Below are 25,012 nucleotides of genomic sequence, written 5' to 3' on the forward strand. Positions count from 1 at the left end.
ATGTGCAGCTTGGTGAGCTGCCATCAGGCAACAAAGGCTGACTCATGCAAAGCATGGAACCTACCTTCAATATATATATATATATATATATATATATATATATATATATATATATATATATATATATATATATATATATATATATATATATATATATATACTTTCGCAGGTGGTAGATAATTCTTTTACAAATGGAAGGGAATATAAAACAAAATCTGTGATAGCTTTTGTACCTAATAAAGGCTCTGTAAAAATTAATGTTGATTAGTGACTTCAGCCTGGACGATCCTTCCTGCTTGAGAGAGAGAGAGAGAGAAAGATCCATTTTTGTGCGCCATACGCAAGGAGCGGGCGTCAAGATAGCTGCTAAATCGATCATTATATCATTTCGGTTTGTAAACGGTGCAGTGAGGATGATGCGCGAATAGCGATTCCTCTTCCAGAACACACAGTCCAGTTGTGATGAGTGTATGACATCCACTCACTAATGGTTGTTGTCATGCTGGATGCACGGAAGATACTGGCAGGCATACATGAAGGAAAGGAAGCTGTGGTGAGAGGAGGAGTGGCATGAGATATGACGGAGTGTAAGGCAAGTGCACAGAGACATACTACTGATAACACACACACACACACACACACACACACGTATGAGCTCAGTTCATACCGGTATACTCGTATATTATCGCTTTATGTCTGCCTTTCAGTAAAACTAAACATGAAAAAGTAATTTTTTTGCATTAATGAATCAGAGAGAGAGCATGTAGCAGTCTCTCTCTCTCTCTCTCTCTCTCTCTCTCTCTCTCTCTCTCATGGCACCTTCATTAAATATTATCACTTTTTTCACTACACAATACACGGATAAACTCTTAAGCAGCACATTATCAGGGAAAACATGAATAACACAGACTTTACTAACTAGCTTTCTTCTGCCCGTATCAGTTCGCCCACCTCTGTTGTACGCAACCCAGCTCAGGGTATGGCCGCCAGCCAAGTGCCTAACGGAAACAGCAGCAGCAACAGCAGCCACCTTAATTTGCTGCGTCACCAGTCACGCTACTCGCACACACACATTCACTCCCCCATGCACAGGGCTTGTACTTTGAAACGTTCTCATAAGGACTATTCTCAAAGGCCACAAATCACGAAAGCACCACCACTGACTTCTCATGAAACGTCTCTACGAAGATTACAAATACTTTTTTCCAGGTTTCCATAAGTATTTTTCACTTTAACGATGTAGAATTCCTTTCAAACTGTCACTGGAATCATGAGAGCACTCTTGAAAATTTGACTAATCTTCCATGAAGTAACAACCTCACAAAGATGTTTTTTTTTTTTTTTCCAGGTTTCATGGGTATTTTTCTCATTGGTGATGCAGAATCGCTCTCAAACTATCACTCAAATCATGAGAACACCCTAGAGTCTGTTCAAGTAGTGGAGTAAGAGGCTGAAGTGTTTGAGAGGCACGCTGACTGTAATACTCTAGAGAGCTTGGTATATTAAATATTTCCATGTCATATAAGAATAAACAGGATTTTCCCTTTGGTATGCATTGACTGATTGAGGTCAAGGTGGTGGTCGATGGCACGGGGCGATCGAAGGATATATGGCAACCTGGGACACTGGCAGGAAAATTAAATCAATCACGTGGCCCCTAATCTGATTATGAGACAAGGGCTTAGGATCCTTGAAGCTGAAAGTGAATATAATGTAACACAGAGAAGAGAACGCTTACAAAATATATCTTTAACAATATATGTTGACAAGGGCGAAAAGGAAGGAAATTTTACGAAGAAAAAACTAATATGGGCCAGTGAGGTTATGAGAGAAAATATGGTATGACAGAAAAACTGACGAAGAGTATAGCATGATGCCAAAAATGAAGGAAATATTACGTGGAAGACTAATAAGATGTGAGGTACGATGAAATAGAAAATATGGTCATGTGATATAATAAGAAAAATTGACGAAGTACGAGTAAATAACATGATACCAAAAAAGGGAGGAAATTTAAAGTGGAATGAACTATTGAGAGAGAGAGAGAGAGAGAGAGAGAGAGAGAGAGAGAGAGAGAGAGAGAGAGAGAGAGAGAGCAATTATACATAACGAAAAGTAGCAAAAGAGAAAGAACTAGGATAGACTGGTGGATGTGAGCTTATTATCATGAGAGCAGCAGCCTCCTCCTCGTCCTCGTCCTCCTCCTCCTCCTCCTCCTCCCTGCTGGATAGGCTACGTCCATTGGTATTGGATGACAGGAAGGCAATATGCGACCCGCCCACCAACTGACGCCTCTCTCTCTCTCTCTCTCTCTCTCTCTCTCTCTCTCTTGTCTAAGCCTCATATTTTAGCTTAATATTAATGTTATTGTACGAAGCAACGTTAGCACCATAGATAATAGTTGTTTTGGTGCTTGAAACCTTTGCAATCTCTCTCTCTCTCTCTCTCTCTCTCTCTCTCTCTCTCTCTCTCTCTCTCTCTCTCTTACCGTAGGGTTCACGGGTGTGTCCCTACAACTGGGAATGATGCCAAACACACACACACACATGCTTGCTCACCATCCGGAAATTAAATAATGCCATTCATAAAGCCAAGGTCAAAATATGTTACTCTTATGTGGAACTCATGTTAAGTAATGATAACAGTAACAATTATACAAATGTGAAAGGAACATCAAACGAAAATATGAACGATGCATAAACACAGGAAAAAAATAAATAAATAAATATATAAAAAGAAGTATAGCGAGTTTTGTACGTGACGGGGAAGAGAAGATATATAAATATATTAAAAGCAATGAAAATATAACACTATGTGGTAAGAGAATATTTAAAACAGCTTTCAGTAGACGAACCCACACCGACCCACCCACCCACCCACCCACACACACACACACATACACACACACACGTGCATCAGAGTTATCAGATAATCAATACAGAAGCGAATCTTATCATTCCCGATCAAAAAAATAAATAAATAAAAAATCAGATACCTCTATTGTTTCAAGTCAAACAAGACATTTATGAATAAACTGAGCCTCTGTATCCAAAATCGATATTGCTTTCAACCTGTCATTTTCTTCTGTAAAACATACCAGCGATTAGTCATTACACACCTATGTGATTATGACCAGATAAGGCAGTAAAAAAAAAAAAAAAAAAGCTGATACACTATCATGGACATTCATCATTCAGGCCCAGCAGAGCGTATGATGAGAGATACACTGATGACTTGGCATTCCCCACTCACTCCTCACTCTCAGCCTGCCTCGTGGAAGCCATGTGACGGTGCTCGCAGAGGAATGCACATGATTTTTTGATCGGTTTAAGTGGTAAAGAAAGAAAGAGACAGATGAAGTAAGACCGTACAATAGAGCCACGCGGAGAAGGCTCGATGTAAACAGTAACTCAGAAGAGAAACGAGCTACAAGAGAAGAATGCAGGTGATTTATGATCAATATAGATGGATAGGAAGGTACAGAAAGGGAATGACAAAATAGGAACGTACTTAGAGCTACATGGAGAAGACTAATCTCAAACAGCGACTCCGGATAGGAGACACGAGCAGAGAAGATATATGATAAAGGCCTTATCCGCTTTGAAAATCCTTGATAACATAAAAGAAATGGTACCCCTTTTCATACCGAAGAAAGGAGAATAAGAGAACAATAAATGGCGAGAAATATTATACATGCGTTTTTCATGTATGTTTTTTTTTTTTTTTTTTAAGAAGAAGCAGCATATAGTTAAGAAGCTTCAAAGTTGAAATAAAAATCCGACAAGAAGTGCGTGAGACAAGAAACAAAACATTCTAGGCTAATAATGAGGATAACTCTTCCGTAGAAGAGAGAGAGAGAGAGAGAGAGAGAGAGAGAGAGAGAGAGAGAGAGAGAGAGAGAGAGAGGAAAAAAAAAATTCCAACAAAGGTAAGAAATATTTCAACACGAGCGGACGCACCAACCATGAGTCATCTTGCCCTTATACCTCCACCCCTTTCTCTCTCTCTCTCTCTCTCTCTCTCTCTCTCTCTCTCTCTCTCTCTCTCTCTCGTACGGCTTCGTTTTGCCACACTTTCCATGCGAAAAAGAAGAAGAAAAAAAAGATAAGAGCAAGGAAATGAAAATCACACGCACGAAAAACAAGTGTAATGATTAATACTAAATGATTTCCGCAAGAATGGAGAGAGAGAGAGAGAGAGAGAGAGAGAGAGAGAGAGAGAGAGAGAGAGAGAGAGAGAGAGAGAGAGATCCAGCGTACTCTACAAGTCTACAGGAAAACACCCATTACTGGTTACCCCACGACTACATCACCCCCATCAAGATTCAAAGAGGTGTTTGAATCTCTCTCTCTCTCTCTCTCTCTCTCTCTCTCTCTCTCTCTCTCTGCCCTAGCTATCCTATCAGGACTTCAACCCTCTCCCTCCCGCAGTCCCTCCTGCCCTTAACCTAGCCAATGGGGTGTTATATGGACTGGGAACGGACAGGATCTCTCTCTCTCTCTCTCTCTCTCTCTCTTGCTTTGTCATCTCAGAATTCTGTCTTATCGTTTTCATCTTCTTTCTCTTTGGTACCACTTTTATCCCACCCTCTATCTCATGTACCCATCCCCATCTTCCATCCACCCACATGTAACAGGTGCGTACTGCAGTAATATTGAGAGAGAGAGAGAGAGAGAGAGAGAGAGAGAGAGAGAGAGAGAGAGAGAGAGCATGGGGCGTAGTGAGATTGTCTAGTACTTTTTTATTTTTTTTCCTTTTTGTTTATTTATTTGATCTATGTATCAAGTAATATATATTCATCCAGACATCTTTCATTCATGAACCGGCGTGTAGTAATGATGATGAACTTTGCATAAATAAATAAATAACAAGTCAGTTTAGAAGCAGTACTATATTGTTCTCGTCAATTTGTCAGGTGATTCCCATAAATCGTGTCACGTCTTGAGCCAGGAAGCATTGACAGATTAACTGGCAAGACGGACAGGAGACATCCAGTAGCGCGACAGTCCCGTGTGGTTCTGCACTGTCAGTGGTTGTTCTCTAACCCTGACTTCCTTATGCCGAGATGACTTTACTAATCTTTAATCTCCTCAAACGGGCGATACGCGAGGACTCATGCTTAATTAACATCCACACTTATAGATTACAGTCCCCTGAGTGAGTGTACTGTTTTAAAAATCAAGGAAGAGCGGCATTAGAGCAGGTGGCAGCATAAGGTTGTGTTTGTGGATCAATGAGAAATCTGACAGAGGCTGCTCAGTTGGCAGGACGCACCACGCACTTATCCCTCCGCGGGGGCATACAAACCCTTCACTCTCCCCAATACACCCTGAAATCATCCAAATGGATACTGGCTACGTATCATAAACCCCTGAAATACCTTAAATACTCCCTTGAGAATATCCCGAGGGAGGTGGTTAGGCCGGCATAGTGTCAGCGGAGTAATACCAGGAGGGAGGGTGTAGTGGGTGTAGTGTCAGCCATATTGGACAGTGTCTATGTGGAGGCGTCAGGACCTGGATGGCTCGCGGCGCCTCTTAAAAGTTCCTTAACCACTGTACTCTCCGGCGCCCCATCTCATGCAACACGTCGCCAACATGTCGCAGGTGTTGCCCATACGCTTCCAGGAGCACTTGCAGGTGTGTGGTGGCCAGGTGTAGCCCAGGGAAGGTGTGTACTGGTGTGGACCTACTGGGGAACTCTTACTGGTCACCTGCTACGCCCACACCAATCACCGGAACACGATACGAGGGCCACTGGTGCTGCTGCAGGGACGAGGGATTACCTATGCTATGTTAAGAGGGTGTATGTGCATGTGTGTGTGTTCGTGTGTGTGCACCGGCGTGTGTGTGCGTGTAAAATGACGTACATATTTGACGTACGGGCTCAGGAGTGTCCCCCGTGGTGTGCGTGTGTGTGTACGTACATGTGTGTGTGGATATCAGTATACGAGTCGGTTTAGTAATGGTTAGTTTCTTATGTATGCTATGTACGTGTGTGTGTGTGTGTGTGTGTGTGTGTGTGTGACCTCATTTCTCCTGGATTCCATGTCGGCCATTACCATTATTCCCATTACTATTACTACTAACCATTCCTACCACCATTACCGTCCCTGACGATGGGAATGGGCAGGAATCTTGGGCTAAGTGGGTAGGAATGTTGCAGGAAGTCAGCTGGACGGGAGGCAGCCGGCGTACTGGTGCCCGGGGGTATTTGATATCCTTCAGGGACTTTCAGGACCCTGGTGGAGCTTCCTATAGGACTCTGGGGATGGGGGAGAGGGGATGTGTTGGTATGTGTGTGTGCGTGTGCGTGAGAGATGACAGGTGGATGTAGGAGTGAATATTTAGTATCCTTCATCTAGTGTAGGACCTTATTGCTGGTGGTATACTGGATATAGGATACATTGTGTGTGTGTGTGTTGATTTATGAGTGATAATGAGTGGGCATCATTTCAATTATGTGTTTTTTTAAAACTGATCATTGTGTAGGTACCACTTTTTATGAGGCCTGGTTTGGCTTGTGCACCTTTGAGGGTTAATGGTGATGGTGTTTTGCTTTACCTGCAAACCAGCATCAATGATGCATTTTCATGGCATTCATTGGCTCCTAATGGAGTATTGCATAGATTTTACTTGACATTTTCGAGTATTTAGCTGGCACCTGGTCCCCCTTTTTTGCAAGGAATTATATGCTCAAAGGCGTTGGTATCAGGAGGCGCCACTTCATTGTTGCCAGGTTTTGCTAATGCTGTCCTTGCTTATAGTCTTCGCTGAACTGAAGCTGGTCCTTGTCACCTATTTTGTTGACTGGAAAATGTCTGGGTCAGTCCCAAACAGGTGTTTTATCAAGTTAGCTTCTCTACTGAAATTATGTTCTCAAGTTGTCATCTGAGCTGCAAACATCACTTGAAAGTGGCCAGCATATTTTACTTTCAAGCATTTGCTCCACAATTTTCCATGCAGAGACTCATTCTTGTTTTGTGTGGTGCCTTTGAGGTACTGCATGAGGAAGTTTTGTGCTGTAAAGTCCCTGTAGACATCCTTGACATGCTCAAGCTTGTCATTTGGTATTCTTGCCAGGCACAAGTTTTTTTTTTTGGATGAGTGAGTGGCATGTGTTTCCTTTGCAGCTATTGGTCAATTGTGGAAGCACATGAGGAAGTACCTAATGGCACACCTGATGGTCATGATGGGTACTGAAAAGTTAGTGTGTAAACATCACTGTAGATGACCGTGGGGTGTAAACTTTGGGCATGGGTCATGACAGAATGCAGACTGGGTGTAAGGTGTAAACATTTGTGTAGGTCAGTGGGTGGTGCACATTGGGGATGTAAAGATGAGTGACTTGCAGTATTAGGTATAATGTATGTTATGGGTACTGTAGGTGTATTAAATGTGATTGATTCTTTGGGTTTAGGTGAGTTGAAAAGGTTCTTATTATTAGCAAGCAGTCATATAAGTAAGTATTGAAAGTCACTTATACATTCATGGTTATTAATTCAAGGTAAATGCATTCCTTGAAGTATTATTAATTCTTGGTGGCATATTAACTGGGTAATTGTCCATATTGAGGGTGTTATTATTTTCCTGCCTTATATTAACTGGATGCTTGCCCATTAACTTATTATTAGTTTCCTGTTGTATACTGTTAATTCTGCATGTCATTGTGATCAGCTGTGTAGTTTTGAAGTTTGCAACCCTGATCCTGTAGCAGCAGAAATCTTGTTTGTGTAGGAAATTTTTTATCACTTGCTGCTTACATTGGAAAGTTTTCCTAATGTGTCTTGAAAACACACACACACACACACACACACACACACACACACACACACACACACACACACACACACACACACACACACACACACACACACACACACACACTACATGAGAGAACAAGGAAAAATAAGGAAAGGGAAGGTATGTCAGTGATTTGTAGAAAAGTACAGTTTTGCCCATAGTAATATAGATGCTTGGAATAGACTAGAAGAAATAATAGAAGCAGAAGGAGCTGTACAAATGATACAGACACAGGAATGGGACAAGAGCAGGGAATCACCAGCAGTTTATATGACAACTAAGCCAATATAAACCTCACCCTGCCTTGCCTTGTCTTTTTCAGCTCACCAGTGTCAGAACCAGACCAGGGGAGCTCCATACAAGACAACTAAACCTATATAAACCTCACCCTGCCTTGCCCTGCCTCTTTCAGCTCACCAATGTCGGGATCCAGGCATCCAACATTGGGTTTAACACCCTCACCATGGAGTCGGACAAGTTCATCTGTGTCCGAGAGAAGGTGGGTGACACGGCACAGGTGGTCATCATTGATATGGCTGATCCCACCAACCCTATCCGCCGGCCCATCTCGGGTGACTCTGCCATCATGAACCCGGCCTCCAAGGTCATCGCGCTGAAAGGTAGTGAGTGAACTGACCTTTTGTTTATCGACTGACGTTTTCTTGACTCGGTACGCTGTAGTTAGGTTTATTTGTTGATGTGCAATTGTATTTTCCTGAAAAGGAGGCTCCGATTCTCTTCTCTTTTCTCTCTCTCTCTCTCTCTCTCTCTCTCTCTCTCTCTCTCTCTCTCTCTCTCTCTCTCTCTCTCTCTCTCTCTCTCTCTCTCTCTCTCTCTCTCTCTCTCTCTTTATCTTTATCTGTCTTGTCTGTCTGTCTGTCTGTCTGTCTGTCTGTCTGTCTGTCTGTCTGTCTGTCTGTCTGTTGATAACCTTTACTGACATCAATTGTTTCCCCATAACAGCTCAGAAGACACTGCAGATCTTCAACATTGAAATGAAAACAAAAATTAAAGGTAAATATCTTTCACACAGTATATATATGAGGAAATATTGCATATGAGAATTAGAGATATGTGAAGTTAAGACTCATTTTACATTATAGATACATTAATATCCCTATTTCCATTCCAGCTCATACTATGGACACGGAGATCACTTTCTGGAAATGGATCTCCTCCAACAAACTTGCCCTTGTTACTGACACTGCAGTCTACCACTGGAGCATGGATGGTAAGGGATGGAAAAGCTGTGTGTCTGTTTAAGAGGATGGATGAGTGGCATTGATCATACAGACTTGTCATCACTGGCTTGGAGTTCTGATAACTCAGTTTCCTTGATAATGATGGTGTGTGAGTGCTTAACATTTCTTTGCTATGGCAGGTGATGCTCAGCCACAGAAGATGTTTGACCGACACAGCAGCTTAAGTGGCTGTCAGATCATCAACTACCGCACAGACTCCAAACAGAACTGGCTGCTGCTCATTGGTATTTCAGCGCAGCAGAACAGAGTGGTGGGTTTTATGCAGCTGTATAGCATGGAACGCAAGGCCAGCCAGCCCATTGAAGGCCACGCTGCAGGCTTCACTACATTTAAGGTGAGAGGAGCATTCAAGGCTTATTACAGGGAGTCTTGTGTTCATTGTCAATTGTATTTAAACCTCATCATTATTGTTAAAGTATCCTAATATCCTATAATGTTTCCTTGTCTATTTCATCAGATGGAGGGCAATGCAGAACCCTCCACACTGTTCTGCTTTGCGGTGCGTAATGCCCAGGGGGGAAAGCTGCACATTATTGAGGTGGGTCAGCCAGCTGCCGGCAACCAGCCCTTCACCAAGAAAAACGTAGACGTGTTCTTCCCACCTGAGGCCCAGAATGACTTCCCAGTGGCCATGCAGGTACAGCACATTGGCTGTCTTCAGTAGTACATCTTCATACCTCTTTTTCTTTCATTACTTACATTAGTCTTGGTTCAACTTGATGCCTGTAGGGTTATGTGTCTGCTTTACACACACACACACACACACACACACACACACACACACACACACACACAAAACTACCAATCAACTGAGTGTGACATGTTTTCCTCAGGTAAGCTCAAAGCATGATGTCATATATCTCATCACCAAGTATGGGTATGTGCATCTGTATGACATTGAGAGTGGCACCTGCATCTTCATGAACCGCATCAGTGGGGACACCATCTTCGTCACCGCCCCCCATGAACCATCCAGTGGCATCATTGGCGTCAACCGCAAGGGACAGGTATGACCTTGTTTGGTTCCAGAATCTACCTATCATAACTGTGACTTATCTAACCTACAGACATGGAGGAATGAAGTTGTGTGGCTTACTGACTGATATATATGTATCATTGTTTCAGGTGCTGAGTGTGAGTGTGGACGAAGAGAACATCATCACTTACATCACCAACGTGCTGCAGAACCCTGATCTTGCACTGCGCATTGCAACAAGGAACAACCTAGCTGGTGCTGAAGATCTGTTTGTACGAAAATTCAACACACTCTTCCAGGTCAGTTAGGCAATTGTGGTTCATGTTTGTTAGAAACCATACAGTCAGTATTAGTCTTGACCAAAGTTGTGATTTTTGTAATGATGTGTTGCTAAATCATACCTTATTTCCCTACAGAATGGACAGTACAGTGAGGCAGCAAAGGTGGCTGCCAATGCTCCCAAGGGTGTGCTACGAACACCACAAACTATCCAAAGATTCCAGCAAGTGCCAACACAGCCTGGACAGACCTCTCCTCTCCTCCAGTACTTCGGCATCCTCCTTGACCAGTCACAGCTTAACAAATTTGAGTCTCTGGAACTTTGTAGGCCAGTCTTGGCACAGGGACGCAAGAATCTGCTGGAGAAGTGGCTAAAAGAAGACAAGCTGGAGTGTTCTGAGGAGCTTGGTGACCTGGTGAAGCAGGCTGACCCAACATTGGCCCTGTCTGTGTATCTAAGGGCAAATGTTCCAAACAAGGTCATTCAGTGCTTTGCAGAAACAGGACAGTTCCAGAAAATTGTTCTGTATGCCAAGAAGGTGGGATACACCCCAGACTATATCTTCTTGTTGAGGAATGTGATGCGTGTCAATGCCGACCAGGGACTGGCCTTCGCTCAAATGCTGGTGCAGGACGATGAGCCCATGGCTGACGTCAACCAGATTGTGGACATCTTCCTGGAGTCTAATCTCATCCAGCAGTGCACCGCCTTCCTGTTGGACGCCCTTAAGAACAACCGTCCCACTGAGGGCCCCCTACAGACCCGCCTCCTGGAGATGAACCTTATGTCAGCCCCGCAGGTGGCTGATGCCATCTTGGGTAACCAGATGTTCACCCATTATGACCGTGCCCACATTGCCCAGCTGTGTGAGAAGGCAGGGCTGCTGCAGCGAGCCCTGGAGCACTACACTGACATGTATGACATCAAGAGGGCAGTGGTGCACACACAGATGCTCAACCCAGAGTGGCTTGTCAACTACTTTGGCTCCCTGTCAGTGGAGGACTCTCTGGAGTGCCTCAAGGCCATGCTTACTGCTAACCTGCGGCAGAACCTGCAGATAGTGGTGCAGGTAAGACTGTCAGACTGTTGATGTACTAATGACTCAAATGTATATGGTGCAATATCATGAAAAAATAATTTGATGAGATACATTAACTCCCTTGTTCCTTTGCAGATTGCCTCTAAATACCATGAGCAGCTAACAACAAATGCACTCATTGATCTGTTTGAGTCATTCAAGTCATTCGAGGGCCTTTTCTACTTCCTCGGCTCTATTGTTAACTTCTCTCAAGAGCCTGAAGTCCATTTCAAGTACATCCAAGCAGCATGCAAGACAGGGCAGATTAAAGAGGTGGGTAGTGCTTCCGTTACTAACTTTAAACATTGGTAACTTTCCCTATACCCTCTTAAGCAAGTACAAAATTATTTATGTGTGTTTGTGTGGGGCAGGTGGAAAGAATATGCCGTGAGTCCAACTGCTACAGTCCTGAGCGTGTGAAGAACTTCCTGAAGGAGGCCAAGCTGACTGACCAGCTGCCTCTCATCATTGTATGTGACCGCTTCGACTTTGTCCATGACCTGGTGCTTTACCTGTACCGCAACAACTTGCAGAAGTACATTGAGATTTATGTACAGAAGGTAAGAGGCTGGTTGAGTGTAGACAAGGTGATGTGTTGTAAGTATAGCTAGTCTTTCATTTTCATGTCTTGGTAAAATGTATGGAGAGTAATGGTGTTCTATTAACCAGTGTTCTCAATCATTCATTCCACTTTCTGCTAAACTCTCAAAATCCCTGCTTGCTTCTGTATTTCTTCCTTGCTGTGACTTGAAATCTCTCAAAGGGGAGGTTTCAAGACACCTCCAATTTTGGATGATATTTTTTACCTTTGTTTTGGGACTGGCACTTAAAGTGGTCTTGGTTTTATCTCAGGTGAATCCATCCCGTTTGCCTGTTGTTGTGGGCGGCTTGCTTGATGTGGACTGTGCAGAGGATGTCATCAAGCAGCTGATCATGGTGGTGCGTGGACAGTTCTCCACCGAGGAGCTGGTGGAAGAGGTGAGTCATATGTGGTGGTTCAGGAGTGGCAGTGAGTGAAATATATGACTTCCATTATATCTCATGCTAATGGCTGTCTCAGATCATGACATGTAGACTGACTACATTGTTTTATGGGTTGCTTAAGGTTCTCAATCTCAGCTCACCTGCTTTTGATACAAAGGTAAATAAGGAATGTCACCAGTAAGGAATACCTCATGTCATATGTTAACAACTGTAGGTGGAGAAGAGGAACCGCCTAAAATTGCTGCTGACGTGGTTGGAGTCCCGCATCCATGAGGGTGTCACTGAGCCAGCCACTCACGATGCCATTGCCAAGATTTACATTGACTCCAATAACAATCCTGAGAGGTTCCTGAGGGAAAACCAGAACTACGACAGCAAAGTTGTGGGTGAGTATATAACGTGTGCCCTCTGTGAGACTATCTTCCTTCCTCTCTTCTCAAAGGATAATGTGACTGACAAAAAAATTAGCAGAACAATTCGGGTAATTATTTTTGTTACTCGTGTTGACAGAAGAATAGTGTTAGGATTGAAGCCCATGCAGGTGTAGAAAAGTAGAGACTGCTCAAACTATAAATGAAAAGAGTTAAGGAAAATCATTTATTGTACCAGCAATGAGCTCTTCATATTTTTACCTTCAGGCAAGTACTGTGAGAAGCGAGATCCCCACCTTGCATGCATCGCCTATGAGCGTGGCCAGTGCGATCGGGAACTCATCAATGTATGCAACGAGAACTCCCTCTTCAAGTCTGAGGCTCGCTACTTGGTGAAGAGGCGTGACCCTGAACTGTGGGCTGAGGTGCTTCAGGAGACTAATCAATACAGGAGGCAACTTATTGATCAGGTGAGTTATACACTTGCTTAATGTCTTCCTGCTCTTTGATGTCTTGTAATAAATGAACTTTCAGAATCACATCTCTATACAAGTCAGTTTTTCCCACTTTCCAGTTCTCCGATTGATATTTCAATGGTGATGTTACAGGTTGTCCAGACAGCTTTGTCAGAAACTCAGGATCCAGAAGATATTTCCGTCACAGTGAAAGCCTTCATGACTGCTGACTTGCCCAATGAACTCATTGAACTCCTGGAGAAGATTGTGTTGGATAACTCTGCCTTCAGTGACCATAGGTGAGCCAAGGGAAGCAGTACTAGGCTGTATTAATATATTGAATATCATATCCTTTTCTTTACTCTTTATTTCTCATCATACCCCCTTCAATTGGAAAATAGATTTATTAATAACAAAATGGTTCTGCTTTCTCAGAGTCATGTTGGGTTTTTGTGCTTTTCTAACTCAAATTTGTCTTGACAGGAATCTGCAGAACCTGCTGATCTTGACAGCCATCAAGGCTGACCACACTCGCGTCATGGACTACATCACCCGTCTTGACAATTATGATGCCCCAGACATTGCAAACATTGCTATTGGGAACCAGCTGTATGAAGAAGCCTTTGCCATCTTCAAGAAGTTTGATGTCAACACATCAGCTATTCAGGTGCATCTCATACTTGGTGTCCTTGCTGAGTGAATGGCTGTCCATCTATTCATTCATTAATATTTCTCTCAATTAATATTTTACTTGAAAATGCTTTTCACTTCTCCAGGTCCTGATAGAACACATAAACAACTTGGACAGAGCTTACGAGTTTGCCGAGAGGTGCAATGAGAGTGCCGTGTGGAGCCAGCTGGCCAAGGCACAGCTGCAGCAGTCACTGGTGAAGGAAGCCATTGACTCGTTCATCAAGGCTGATGATCCCACGGCTTATATTGATGTGGTGGACACTGCTCATAGGACAGGTGAGTGTTTTATACATTGTAAAGATATGCATCATTGTATCAGTAAGTCTGTTATGTGTCCAAGCATATGTTTTTATTTTTCAATGTTTGTGTTTTAGTCAGTCATTCATAAAGAGTTTGTATCAGTAAGTCATTTAATGTGATTTCCAAGTATATGTTTATCTTTTCCTTTGTTTGTATTCATAAAGAGAAGCATCACTAACGAAAAGTCTGTATTGTTCTTTCAAGGCCACTGGGAGGACCTGGTGCGATACCTGATCATGGCACGCAGGAAAGCCCGTGAGTCGTATGTGGAGAGTGAACTGTGTTATGCCTATGCCAAGACCAACAGGTTAGCAGACCTTGAGGAGTTCATTGCTGCCCCCAACCATGCTGACATTCAGAAGGTGAGGGACAAGGGACTGGCATATCTTGGTATAGACTTCTTAATCCAATCTTAATATATGATTTAGTTCTAGGAGTGAATGATGAATTTGATGACTTGTTTTCCTTGGTCATATTTAGCAGTTATATCTTTGAATAGATGTGGGTTTATAGACTTTGAAATGAATAAATGGATGAATGGTTGTGTTTTTCAGATTGGTGACCGGTGCTTTGATGATGGCATGTTTGATGCTGCCAAGTTGCTTTACAATAATGTGAGCAACTTTGCCCGTCTGGCCATCACTCTTGTTCACCTCAAGGAGTTCCAGGGTGCTGTAGAGTCTGCCAGGAAAGCAAACAGGTACAGTGTAAACATTCATTACTGGTTTACTTAATATGAGGCTAGCAAAGAATCATTAGTTCAAGGAAGTGGTGTTGCTCCTTTACAGGACACTTAATTAGCTTCATTATCACCATAACACAAGGCCACTTTGTTATACTTATTTTCTCTGCAGCACGAGGACGTGGAAGGAGGTTTGCTTTGCGTGTGTTGATAATGAACAGTTCCGTCTCGCCCAAAACTGTGGTCTTCACATCGTTGTTCATGCTGATGAACTGGAGGACCTCATAAACTACTACCAGGTAATCCATGGACATTTCAGTGTACAGTAGGCTCTTATGTTTGTCAGTAGAACATAAAAAAATAAGGAGATAAGGGAAGCTGCAAGAAGCCATAAGGCCTATACATGGAAATTCCTGTATGAAGCATATCTACTTATTTCTACCCATCATCATCCATAAATTTTTTTCTAACTCTCTTTTATAGCTCCTAATGACTCATCACCATCAACCCGATTACTGACTCCATTCTATTTATCTACTACTCTATTTAAGAACATAAGAACATAAGAAATACGGGAAGCTGCAAGAAGCCACCAGGCTTATTTGAGAACCAATTCCTTCCTATTGCTTTACTTGTATGCCAACATGTTATGGATACAGGCTTAAGTTGACAGGTTCGAATCAGCCTCAATGTAACAATGTGATTAACTGTGGCTTGGTTACCAGGACCGTGGGTACTTTGATGAGCTGATCAACCTACTGGAGGCTGCGCTGGGGCTGGAGCGAGCACACATGGGCATGTTCACCGAGCTGGCCATTCTCTACTCTAAGTACAAGCCTGGCAAGATGAGGGAGCACCTGGAGCTCTTCTGGTCTCGGGTCAACATTCCAAAGGTGAGCTGATGTGAGGGTGTGTTGGCTCCTTCCTCATCTGAGCAATTTGGTTAGATTTTGAGTTTTAATGGTTGGTAGTTACAATAAATACTACAACTTGGGAAGATTAGCTGACATAGTGGTTAGTTTTTATCCTCAGTTGAGTGGTTAGTTGGATTTTGGCTGATTCATATTAACTACAAATAATTAATATTATACCTTTGGACAAATAAGTGCTCTTGTTAAGCATATGTAAGCATGGAGAGTTGTTAGAATAAAGATATCATGAAAGTTGAGAGCTGGTGCATCATCCTTTCTCACCTGTCCAGGTTTTGCGTGCTGCAGAACAAGCTCACCTGTGGTCAGAGTTGGTGTTCCTTTATGACAAATATGAGGAGTATGACAATGCTGTGCTCACCATGATGGCCCACCCCACTGAGGCCTGGAGAGAATCACACTTTAAGGACGTCATCACAAAGGTAACGAGGAGCAGCATCTTGTGACATTTATTGATTCTTTAGTGTGTCTATCATTGCTGTCATTTAAAGTGGTGGTCTTGAATATTTGAATGTATACTAATCTTCATTTTCTTTTTTTCTCCAGGTTGCTAACATTGAGTTGTATTATAAAGCCATCCAGTTTTATTTGGACTACAAACCTATGCTGCTTAATGACCTATTGTTGGTTCTGTCGCCTAGAATGGATCACACCAGAGCAGTACACTTCTTCTCCAAGGTGAGTGCCTGGCCACTGTATAGTTTACCCACAACTGTTCATCTTTCACAACCAATTTTTGACACTCTCTGTCTCTGTATATTCTAGACAAGTGTAACCATTATTTGCATTCCCCACAGACCAACCACTTGAAGCTGGTCAAGGGCTACTTAAGATCCGTGCAGTCTCTCAACAACAAGGCCATCAACGAGGCCCTCAACTCCCTGCTCATTGAGGAGGAGGACTACACGGGTCTAAGAACGTCAATTGACGCTTTTGACCACTTTGATAACATTGCCCTCGCACAGTCCCTTGAGAAACACGACCTGATTGAATTCCGTCGCATTGCCGCCTACCTGTACAAGGGGAACAACAGGTGGAAGCAGTCAGTAGAGCTCTGTAAAAAGGATAAGCTCTTCAAGGTAATTATGTGCCATTTTATAATTTTATTTGCAACAGTGGAATGTGTCCATCAGTTTTTTTTTCACTTGGACCACCAAGTTTTTGAGAATTTGTTTATTGTGCACTCTCAAATCTTTTAAAAGGGGGATGGCTATATAAGGGAATTTCCAATTTACATTCCTGGAACTGAATTCCTTTTGTTACATTTGTCCCTCTTACTTGTGCATTGCTTTCCTTCCTAAGAAAACACATTGCTATCTTGCCTTGTCTCTTGTAACATTTACCAATACAAACCATCACGTAGGACGCCATGGAGTATGCAGCTGAGAGCAAAAACTCCGACACAGCTGAGGAGCTCCTGCAGTGGTTCCTGGAGAATGGCAACCATGACTGCTTCGCTGCCTGTCTCTTCCACTGCTATGACCTCCTCCACCCAGATGTCATCATGGAACTGGCTTGGAGACACAATATCATGGACTTTGCCATGCCTTACTTGATTAATGTAATGAGAGAATATATCACCAAGGTCAACAGGCTGGAGGATGTTGAAAAGAAGAGGTCCGAGGAGAACGAGACAAATGAGACTAAGCCCATGATGAACATGATTGGTGAGTAGCATTGTGCTCTGCTTTGGTCACTCGGTAGTGAAGTACTGAGGGTTGGCATGAGCGTTGGAGCTCTGGAAGAAATGTGACAGTGTTTGAACTTGATCTTGGTGTGGTGGTTTGAATTTCCACCAAGTAGTGAGAAAGGTTGTGAGGAAACCTTCAGTACCTTGCTTTCTTCAGGTTAGTCAGTCAGGTTGTGCCTAAACTGCTTGTCTGTCAGGGAGTGCAGCTGTGTGAGCTTAGTGGTCAGTCACAGATTTGCTCCCCATTGTATTGTTCATGTATGGTGTTTAAATGTTCTTTATTGATCTATGGCTGAGATTTCTGCCTTGATTCTTTAAACTTATCTGCATCCAGCATGATGATTTACTTTCCAATTCCTTCAGTTTGCACTCTTATCACAGCACATAATTGCATTTTAAGTCAGGAACACATTATTTTGAGATCACATATTCCAAAGGTGTGTCCCTTGCAGGTGAGCCCCAGCTTATGATCACAGCTGGTCCAGGTGTGATGGGCCCGGGCTACCCCAACGCTGGTTATGCTAACAACATTAACTACACTGCTGGCATGCCATCCTACCAAGGTTATAGCATGTAAACCCACTTTGGGATTATCCACCAGCAAAAACCTGTGTGAAGCAGCTTCAGGTTGGTTCAGTGTTAACCGTAGACTTGTTTACCAAGGCTTGTAACTAATAACAGAGCCTACCAAAATATTCCATAAGTTTGCCAGTTGTAAAATATACCATGTTACATAGCTAATCCACAGGGATGATATTGTCCAAATTTTACCTCGGATTCTGCAAGTGTTAAATGGAGTAAATGGGTGTGAAGTTGTTACCTAGTGAGGGCAATATGTAGCTTACTGTTGAGTAGTGTGTGAATGGGAGAGAATGAATGTGTTGTAGAGGTATGCAGGTTATTCATGTGGCTGTCCCACAGATGCATCCTGTTTTCATTGTCCTCCAGTGAGACAAACTCTTGGGGGTGTGGGGCAAGACACGTTGCCTCACGTGTTTTTGTTGATGGAGTCGGTCTGATGCTTTGGTGCAACTGCCAAGTAGATCAACTCCGCGTTGTATATATATAGTTTATCTGATGAAGATTTCTGCTAAATGTGATGTAGCATCATTTTGCCTGTTCCTCATATGATTTGTAATAGGTGTTGCTGTAGAGAAAGTTAAATCTGTGAGGATTGTGATTTAGAGTATGTATATATAGATTAAACAGGTGATTGATCATAGCCATAATAATCCTGGTGAAGACATGTTATACCCAGTTAACTGACCAATTAGGTGTGCGATTGATTTGGGCTGAGGGAGAGGCATATGCTTGTCTACATCAAACCATTCCGGAAATTCAACGATTAGCAAAGCAGTATACCATTCCCCCACAAAGTCCAGGTCACAGTTGAAGGTGACGGAACTGAAGCTTTGTCCATTGCGTGCCTTCGAGTAGCAAGTGAAAGAAGGCTTCAAAAAGACTGATCAACGAGGTAACGCTTTCCAGAGGCCAATTATCTGTGTTCAGTGGTTGTTCATTAGTAAGTAATTCAATGAAATGACTAATTAGTGTGGCAAAACCAGGTTCTGCCCAAGAACAGCTTACCTTGTTGAGACTAACACTGGCTTGGTTCCATCTAGACTGCCATAATGTCAGTAAATTTAGTAGTATTCTTGATTCCGTGGTTTTCTTGTGGTATAGTAAGTTGCACATCTTATCTATCTTTTTCATGATAATTTTTATTGTTACTTCATTTTTGTTGTTGCTGACATTATTGTAGGTACTGTAGCCAGGGATGGAAGGGTAGTAGCCATACATTGACTTGGTGAGAGTGCTGAAGAAATTACCTTTGGAGAATGAACTCCAGAATGTATGTTCTCAAATTTTGGTCCACTTATTATTATTATTATTATATTTTTGTTAAGTTTTTAAGATATGAAATCTCCATGGACAGAGTTTAAGCTTCAACAGTTATATTTAGTATTGTAGTAACTATTGAAATTAATTTTAAGTTAGAGCCTATTGAGAGTTTAATGTATTTATTAATGGGATTACTGGTTGCATATGCATTGTCATGGTGGTGAAGCCAATCCATCCTAGGCAAGGCTTCAGGGGATCTAGCAAAATCCCAACATTCAGTGGTTGACAAACTGTGCATATGTACTGTGGCCACATGTCAGTTTAAATAAACACCTCCCACATGAGCCATCTTGACTTGCTTTTGTCCTTTCTGGAGGAAGGATGTGTGTTAGGATCTTGTTGGTAAGATGCAGGGTGTCTTCAACTACTGAAGGAACAACACCGTGTGACTGAGAAAGCATGTCCTTGGTTAGACTTGAGATTGCAGTGCCGATTATGACCATGCATAGTGTAGCCACTTCAAAAGTTTTCATTTAAATTCCTTGTGTCCATGTAGATTTACAGTACAAGTTCTTCCTTGAGTCACAAGAATGCCTCACCTGATTTTTTACCTGCAAACTAGCTCTTCCATATGCTTGTAATTCAGGATGCTGTCAATGACAAGGTAAAAAGTTGTACATTCAATTGTTTTTTATTGAGTTCCAAGGCTTGGACACATGACCAATGAAACAAGAAAGAGACCTTGAGTCTCCAGTCATTTCCTGCTTCAAAAAGCTTTACAAAATGACCTTCATAATAAGTTCTCTCTTTTGCTTCATTCATCTGCTGCCACTCTTTGCAAAGTATTCAGCACAACCAAAACCTAGATACATGAACATTTGTGCAATAATTCCAGTGAATGTGTAGAAGGGTGTGCTTGTCATACTTGAGCAAAGTTATTTGTCAATGAGCAGTTGCCCAACTTCTGCCACATGCAACCATAACGTTGAAGCTTGGCTACCAAGGAATGTCGTTGTCAAGGCAATGTCACAAAAACTACACTCATTTCTGTGAGAAAGTTGTGTTACCAGTGTTAAAATCAAGATAAATTGTAAACTAATCAAAATTTCAAGCCAAAAATCAACCCTTTAATTTATAAAAATGGATAAACTCTTGATACAAAAAAACAGCCGTCCCCTTCATTCGCAGATGTTAGCCAATGTACTCTCAAATAATTCCTTTGTCCAAGGAGCTGATTATCTTCATGAAAGCTCACACAAGGAGACCAAGTACAGCTGGCACCTCTCTAAGGTCCTACCACAGCTCCCCATCCTTCTCCTTTGCGGGAACTTCAATCACTCGCGGCTTATCAATAATGCGTGCTGTGCGATTTCCCTTCTCAACAATGCCGATGATCCATGCCTGGTAGCCCTCCTGTTTCTCTATGTCCTTACAGTAAGCTGCTGCCTGCTCTCTGGGTAGACATATCAGCAGGCCTCCTGAAGTTTCAGCACTTAGTCCCTGAAAGGATTTTTAAATTAAGTACTTCAGAATTTCACCTGCATAGTAATGACGTGTAAAATACATATTAATTAATGTTCATATGTGAATGATACATAGAATTTTATCAAATTTGCTTTTTACAGAAATTCATTATGTGTAGTATTTGTGCTTTTTATGTGCAATTCCACTTGTGTGGGAGAAGGCCAATAGTATAGAAAAAAAAAAAAAAAAAAAGGTACTTAAGACTGAGGCTGCCTGGACTTCTCACCTGTAGCAGATGGAACATATTGCCACACGCCTTTGCCACAGCCGCCATCTTAGCAATTATTGGAAGATTATGAATTACAAAGGATACTTCATGTTTCTGGTTCTTTGCCAGGTTCTGGGCATGGCCAAGTAAGCCAAATCCTGTTACATCTGTAGCACCATGAGCATTGTACTTGTGCATTAACCTAGCAGCTGGAAGACAAAAACATCTGTTAGCGTTGAGGTACACAAAATCAAGATGAATGTTACTGCAGAATATATCCAGATAATGACTCAAACTTCTCAGATACTTGGGCATCACTCACCTGTCTTATTAAGGCGAGCCATGGAATCCATGGCCCTCTGGTAGGCCTTTCGCACATCCTCCTCTGACACAACCAACTTAATACGGTTCCACCTCTCTGGCTGGTCCAACCACTGGTGGGCATTTACTGCTACTTGTGTTCCCAAAGGCTTTGTTAGCACCAGGACATCCCCAACCACTGCACAATCTGGCCTGCAACATCACAGCCTACATTAGCACTACACCATACCCTCTATATGGTTAAAACATCTAATACTATCTATATGTATGGTAAAAAGTATATGAAGTGTCTAAACTATTCAATATTTTAGATCCATTGAATTACTGCTGCCAGTATTCTTCACATCCAGCCACAGAAGCTTGGAACATTTATGTGAAAAGCATATTACATAAGTGTGTAAGCTTATCAACTATGAATTCTATGGTAACCACATCCTTGTCTGACAGCTTGGATTTGAGGGCAATATGTCATAATACTGTCTTACTGATGTGGAGATAATCTACTCCATTCATACTTGGGGCACATTATCAAAAGTTTATCTACAACAGCCTTCAAACCAAGGTCAAGTACATCTAACCCTTCCAACTTACACAATGAATTCATTAGGCTGGCAAACTGTTGTAGCCACTCCTCCAATGGTACACCAAGGGTTCATCACTGTCTGTCCACCCGTAACAGATGTGTTTGCCTCCAGTGCCGCATCCTGGGGGGAGAGTATTTACGTAAGGTACAAGAGCTCTCCATACATGTGAAGCAAAATCAGAATCAACTAAAAAATGTTCCATGTATTGTTATATTCATAAATGAGTGACATGCCAGGACTGTTGAAACTTCATCTGTTTCCTGGTAAATTGAGTCTTATTATATGACGGTCTGTGAAGGAACAGTACAGCTTGAATGCTTTGTTAGAGTAGCAATGGAGGAGTACTATGACGCACCTTGAAGCCTCTCATCATGAGTGGGATGACAACATCTCTCTCCTTTTCTGTCATCTTGGTAGACACCCCAAGGAGCATCAGCATGTTGTCACAGTCAGTCACCCCCATTGCAAACAGGTCACTTAGCACATTAGCACACGCAATTTTGCCTGCAGTGAAATGGGAACAGTTGGTGACCTCTAAAGTGCAGTCATTCTCATCCTTTAAATTAATCAAACAGCTACATCATTACTAATTCTTTTACTCCTAGCACATCTGCCATAAACAATTCAGTGGGTGATGCCTCACTCACCCATCATGTAGGGATCATCAACAAGGGGATAGAAAAAGTCTGTTGTCTGCACAAGGGACAGGCCACCATGGCGGAGAGGTGTGACACTTGCATCCATTCCAATGCCTGCCAAAGAAAAGCAAGTTGTAAGTTGAGTTATCAGACCAATGTAGAACCACAGAGTAAATAGAATATCTAAAGAATTAGTGGTAACAGAAATTCTAGTATATCTTTAGTTTTATTTCAAAGCAATATCTCATAATAAGAATGACTAGGTATAAATATTTATCTTATGCAAATACAGACTGAGGTATGGTGCACAGTCTACCTTGTTACAAGTTTCTATCGTTCATGTTTCTTATCATGGAAAGAATATATGCAGAAGAGGCAAGGCTAATTACTGAGAAGAGTCATGGGGCTCTATTTCCTACTTCTTTTGGCTACCATCCCTACCAATGTTGGGGACCTGGTGGGAAAGCAGGGTTTTATAGGGGGAAGAAAATTTATGCCAAATTTGAACATTCATGATGAAGTATAAGGACGAGATGCCATAGCCTAACCTAAACTTCCTTAAGAACACTAACCCAACCCAACATTACCTAACCTAACAGGAAATTTCCAATTTTCAAAATATGGTGTCATCCTTAGACTTTTTTTTTCATTAATGTCCAAATTTGGCATAATTTGACTTACCCCTCCCTAAAACCCTACTTACTCACCAGGTCCCCAATACTATAAAGGATAGGAGCAAAAAAAAAAAAAAAAAAAAAAAAAAATATATATATATATATATATATATATATATATATATATATATATATATATATATATATATATATATATATATATATATATATATATATATATATATATATATAAATAATAGAGCTGTGTGACTCTTATTAATAATTACCAAGGCAAGACTAGCAGTGAACATTATCAAGTGATTATGCTCTAATCACTTGAGAGGCCAAGGTCTAACATAGAACTAAAAATTAAGCATAATTCCAGCTAAGATTCTATTTATCAGAGGTGATGATTTAAGCATACACTTAAATGCAAACACTTGAAATGTCCTTGTAATCTGATTGTGGGATTCCCTCTTAAGTGAGTCCCTTTTATGCTGGGTGGTAGTGATGGGGCAAGGATGGACTGATAAGCCACAATACTGGTGAGAAAATTAACCATGTGTTTATACTGCCAAGCATCCCAGTACACAATCTACTGTGATGATGCAAGGAAGTTTGAAAAGAACGAATCTGTGATGGGCATTTACTTTAATGAAGTGCTCACTAGATAAACTACCAAGGCTGACCGTTGTTTAACCTGTCAGATAATTTTTCTCCATTTGTTTAGGCTTTGTGAGGCCTGTGACATTAATAAAAAATATGAAATTAAATACAAACTAAGAAAGGAAGATAGTACCACAACTGTCATTCTTTCTTGAATAAGCTGAGTGCAAGAAAGAAAAAGAGGAAAGTGATTGATCGGAGGCAGCATCCGGGGGGTAAGTCACGAGTGGGAGCGACAGCCACTCACTCACAGACTCGTCCTCCCCCACGTGTACTTGTCCCCCCGGCCACGCGTTCGACCCCGTTATTACTACGCCCTCACCCATACATCTCTTAACACACTTTAACTGAGCATCCCGCACTACCATAACTGCTGTCAACTTCCACAAAGTCATGACGATAACTAAAAGATTCAAAGACAGCGGCAGTGAGCAGCGGGATGACAGCACAGCGGCGAGGAGAGCAATGCACCACATCTGTAAGCAGTGCAGGATGCAGGCAGTCTTCAAAACCTAATTGTTCATCACTATGAGCTTATACTAGATGACTGGGAGGTGCATTGGGCAGAGGGGGTTTAAATTTTGGCGGGAGGGGTGAGGTAGGTCCATGCCTGGCCTTACCTATGCGAGTGACGGGCATGTGCATGAAATGGGCTGCATGGTCGTGCTCGTGGCCTGTCCCATCGTCTTGCAGTCCCTCCAGGAGGCGCATCAGCACCTCCTGAGGGACCTTGCACCCTCATCCTTTCAGATCCGCGAATCTCGTGAGGCGGAAATTAGCGTCGAGGTCGTGAGCGACAGGATTGAATGGCCTGCGGATGGTGAGGGTGTGTGGGGTGCCCCCGAGCTCCAGCTGAGCCGCGGCGGCCAGGGCATCCTGTGGCACCTGTGTCTGCTCTATGTACACCTCCATCGTGTCGCACTTTCGATGCTACAGCAGCCGAGCGAGTGACTTCCCTGGAGTCGAGCCGGTAGTGCCCCTGCCGCTGCTCCGCCTGCCTCAAAATGGCGCCTCCCTGGCTGCCACATTCCTTGGTTCCCGGATGACGCGCATCCCAAACCTGCTCGTTGGTTGGTGAGCGAGATATGTGACGTCAAGCTGGCGGATGCTGAT

The 25,012-nt window shown here is 42.4% G+C and overlaps 2 protein-coding genes across 3 annotated transcripts; one reads left to right on the plus strand and one right to left on the minus strand.

The window, feature by feature from the left end:
• Positions 1-5,382: 5,382 nt before the first annotated feature.
• On the plus strand, positions 5,383-19,688 carry LOC135089872 (clathrin heavy chain 1-like). 2 transcript variants are annotated; one of them, XM_063986038.1, is made up of 26 exons: positions 5,383-5,639; positions 8,215-8,425; positions 8,766-8,816; positions 8,935-9,033; positions 9,184-9,398; positions 9,522-9,701; positions 9,898-10,071; positions 10,190-10,339; positions 10,457-11,389; positions 11,495-11,671; positions 11,770-11,958; positions 12,251-12,376; positions 12,597-12,768; positions 13,021-13,223; positions 13,362-13,507; positions 13,692-13,875; positions 13,985-14,177; positions 14,406-14,563; positions 14,756-14,901; positions 15,056-15,182; positions 15,609-15,776; positions 16,085-16,234; positions 16,359-16,490; positions 16,610-16,891; positions 17,176-17,479; positions 17,955-19,688. In XM_063986038.1, exons 1-26 carry the CDS (start codon positions 5,580-5,582, stop codon positions 18,077-18,079), a joined length of 5,055 nt encoding a protein of 1,684 aa, XP_063842108.1. In that variant the 5' UTR covers positions 5,383-5,579; the 3' UTR covers positions 18,080-19,688. The 2 variants fall into 2 exon arrangements, with proteins under 2 accessions (XP_063842108.1, XP_063842109.1); XM_063986039.1 differs by having other exon boundaries at positions 5,384-5,639; positions 8,215-8,422.
• Positions 19,689-20,016: 328 nt separating this feature from the next.
• On the minus strand, positions 20,017-25,012 carry LOC135089878 (inactive selenide, water dikinase-like protein). Its single transcript, XM_063986065.1, has 7 exons — positions 24,520-25,012; positions 22,629-22,733; positions 22,337-22,485; positions 21,989-22,101; positions 21,399-21,589; positions 21,095-21,285; positions 20,017-20,844 (listed from the first exon to the last, which is right to left on the minus strand). The coding sequence occupies exons 1-7, from the start codon at positions 24,809-24,811 to the stop codon at positions 20,638-20,640; spliced, it is 1,248 nt and encodes a 415-aa protein (XP_063842135.1). The 5' UTR covers positions 24,812-25,012; the 3' UTR covers positions 20,017-20,637.

The sequence above is a fragment of the Scylla paramamosain genome, chromosome 33 (genome assembly GCF_035594125.1).
Source record: "Scylla paramamosain isolate STU-SP2022 chromosome 33, ASM3559412v1, whole genome shotgun sequence".
Taxonomy (NCBI): Eukaryota; Metazoa; Arthropoda; class Malacostraca; order Decapoda; family Portunidae; genus Scylla; species Scylla paramamosain.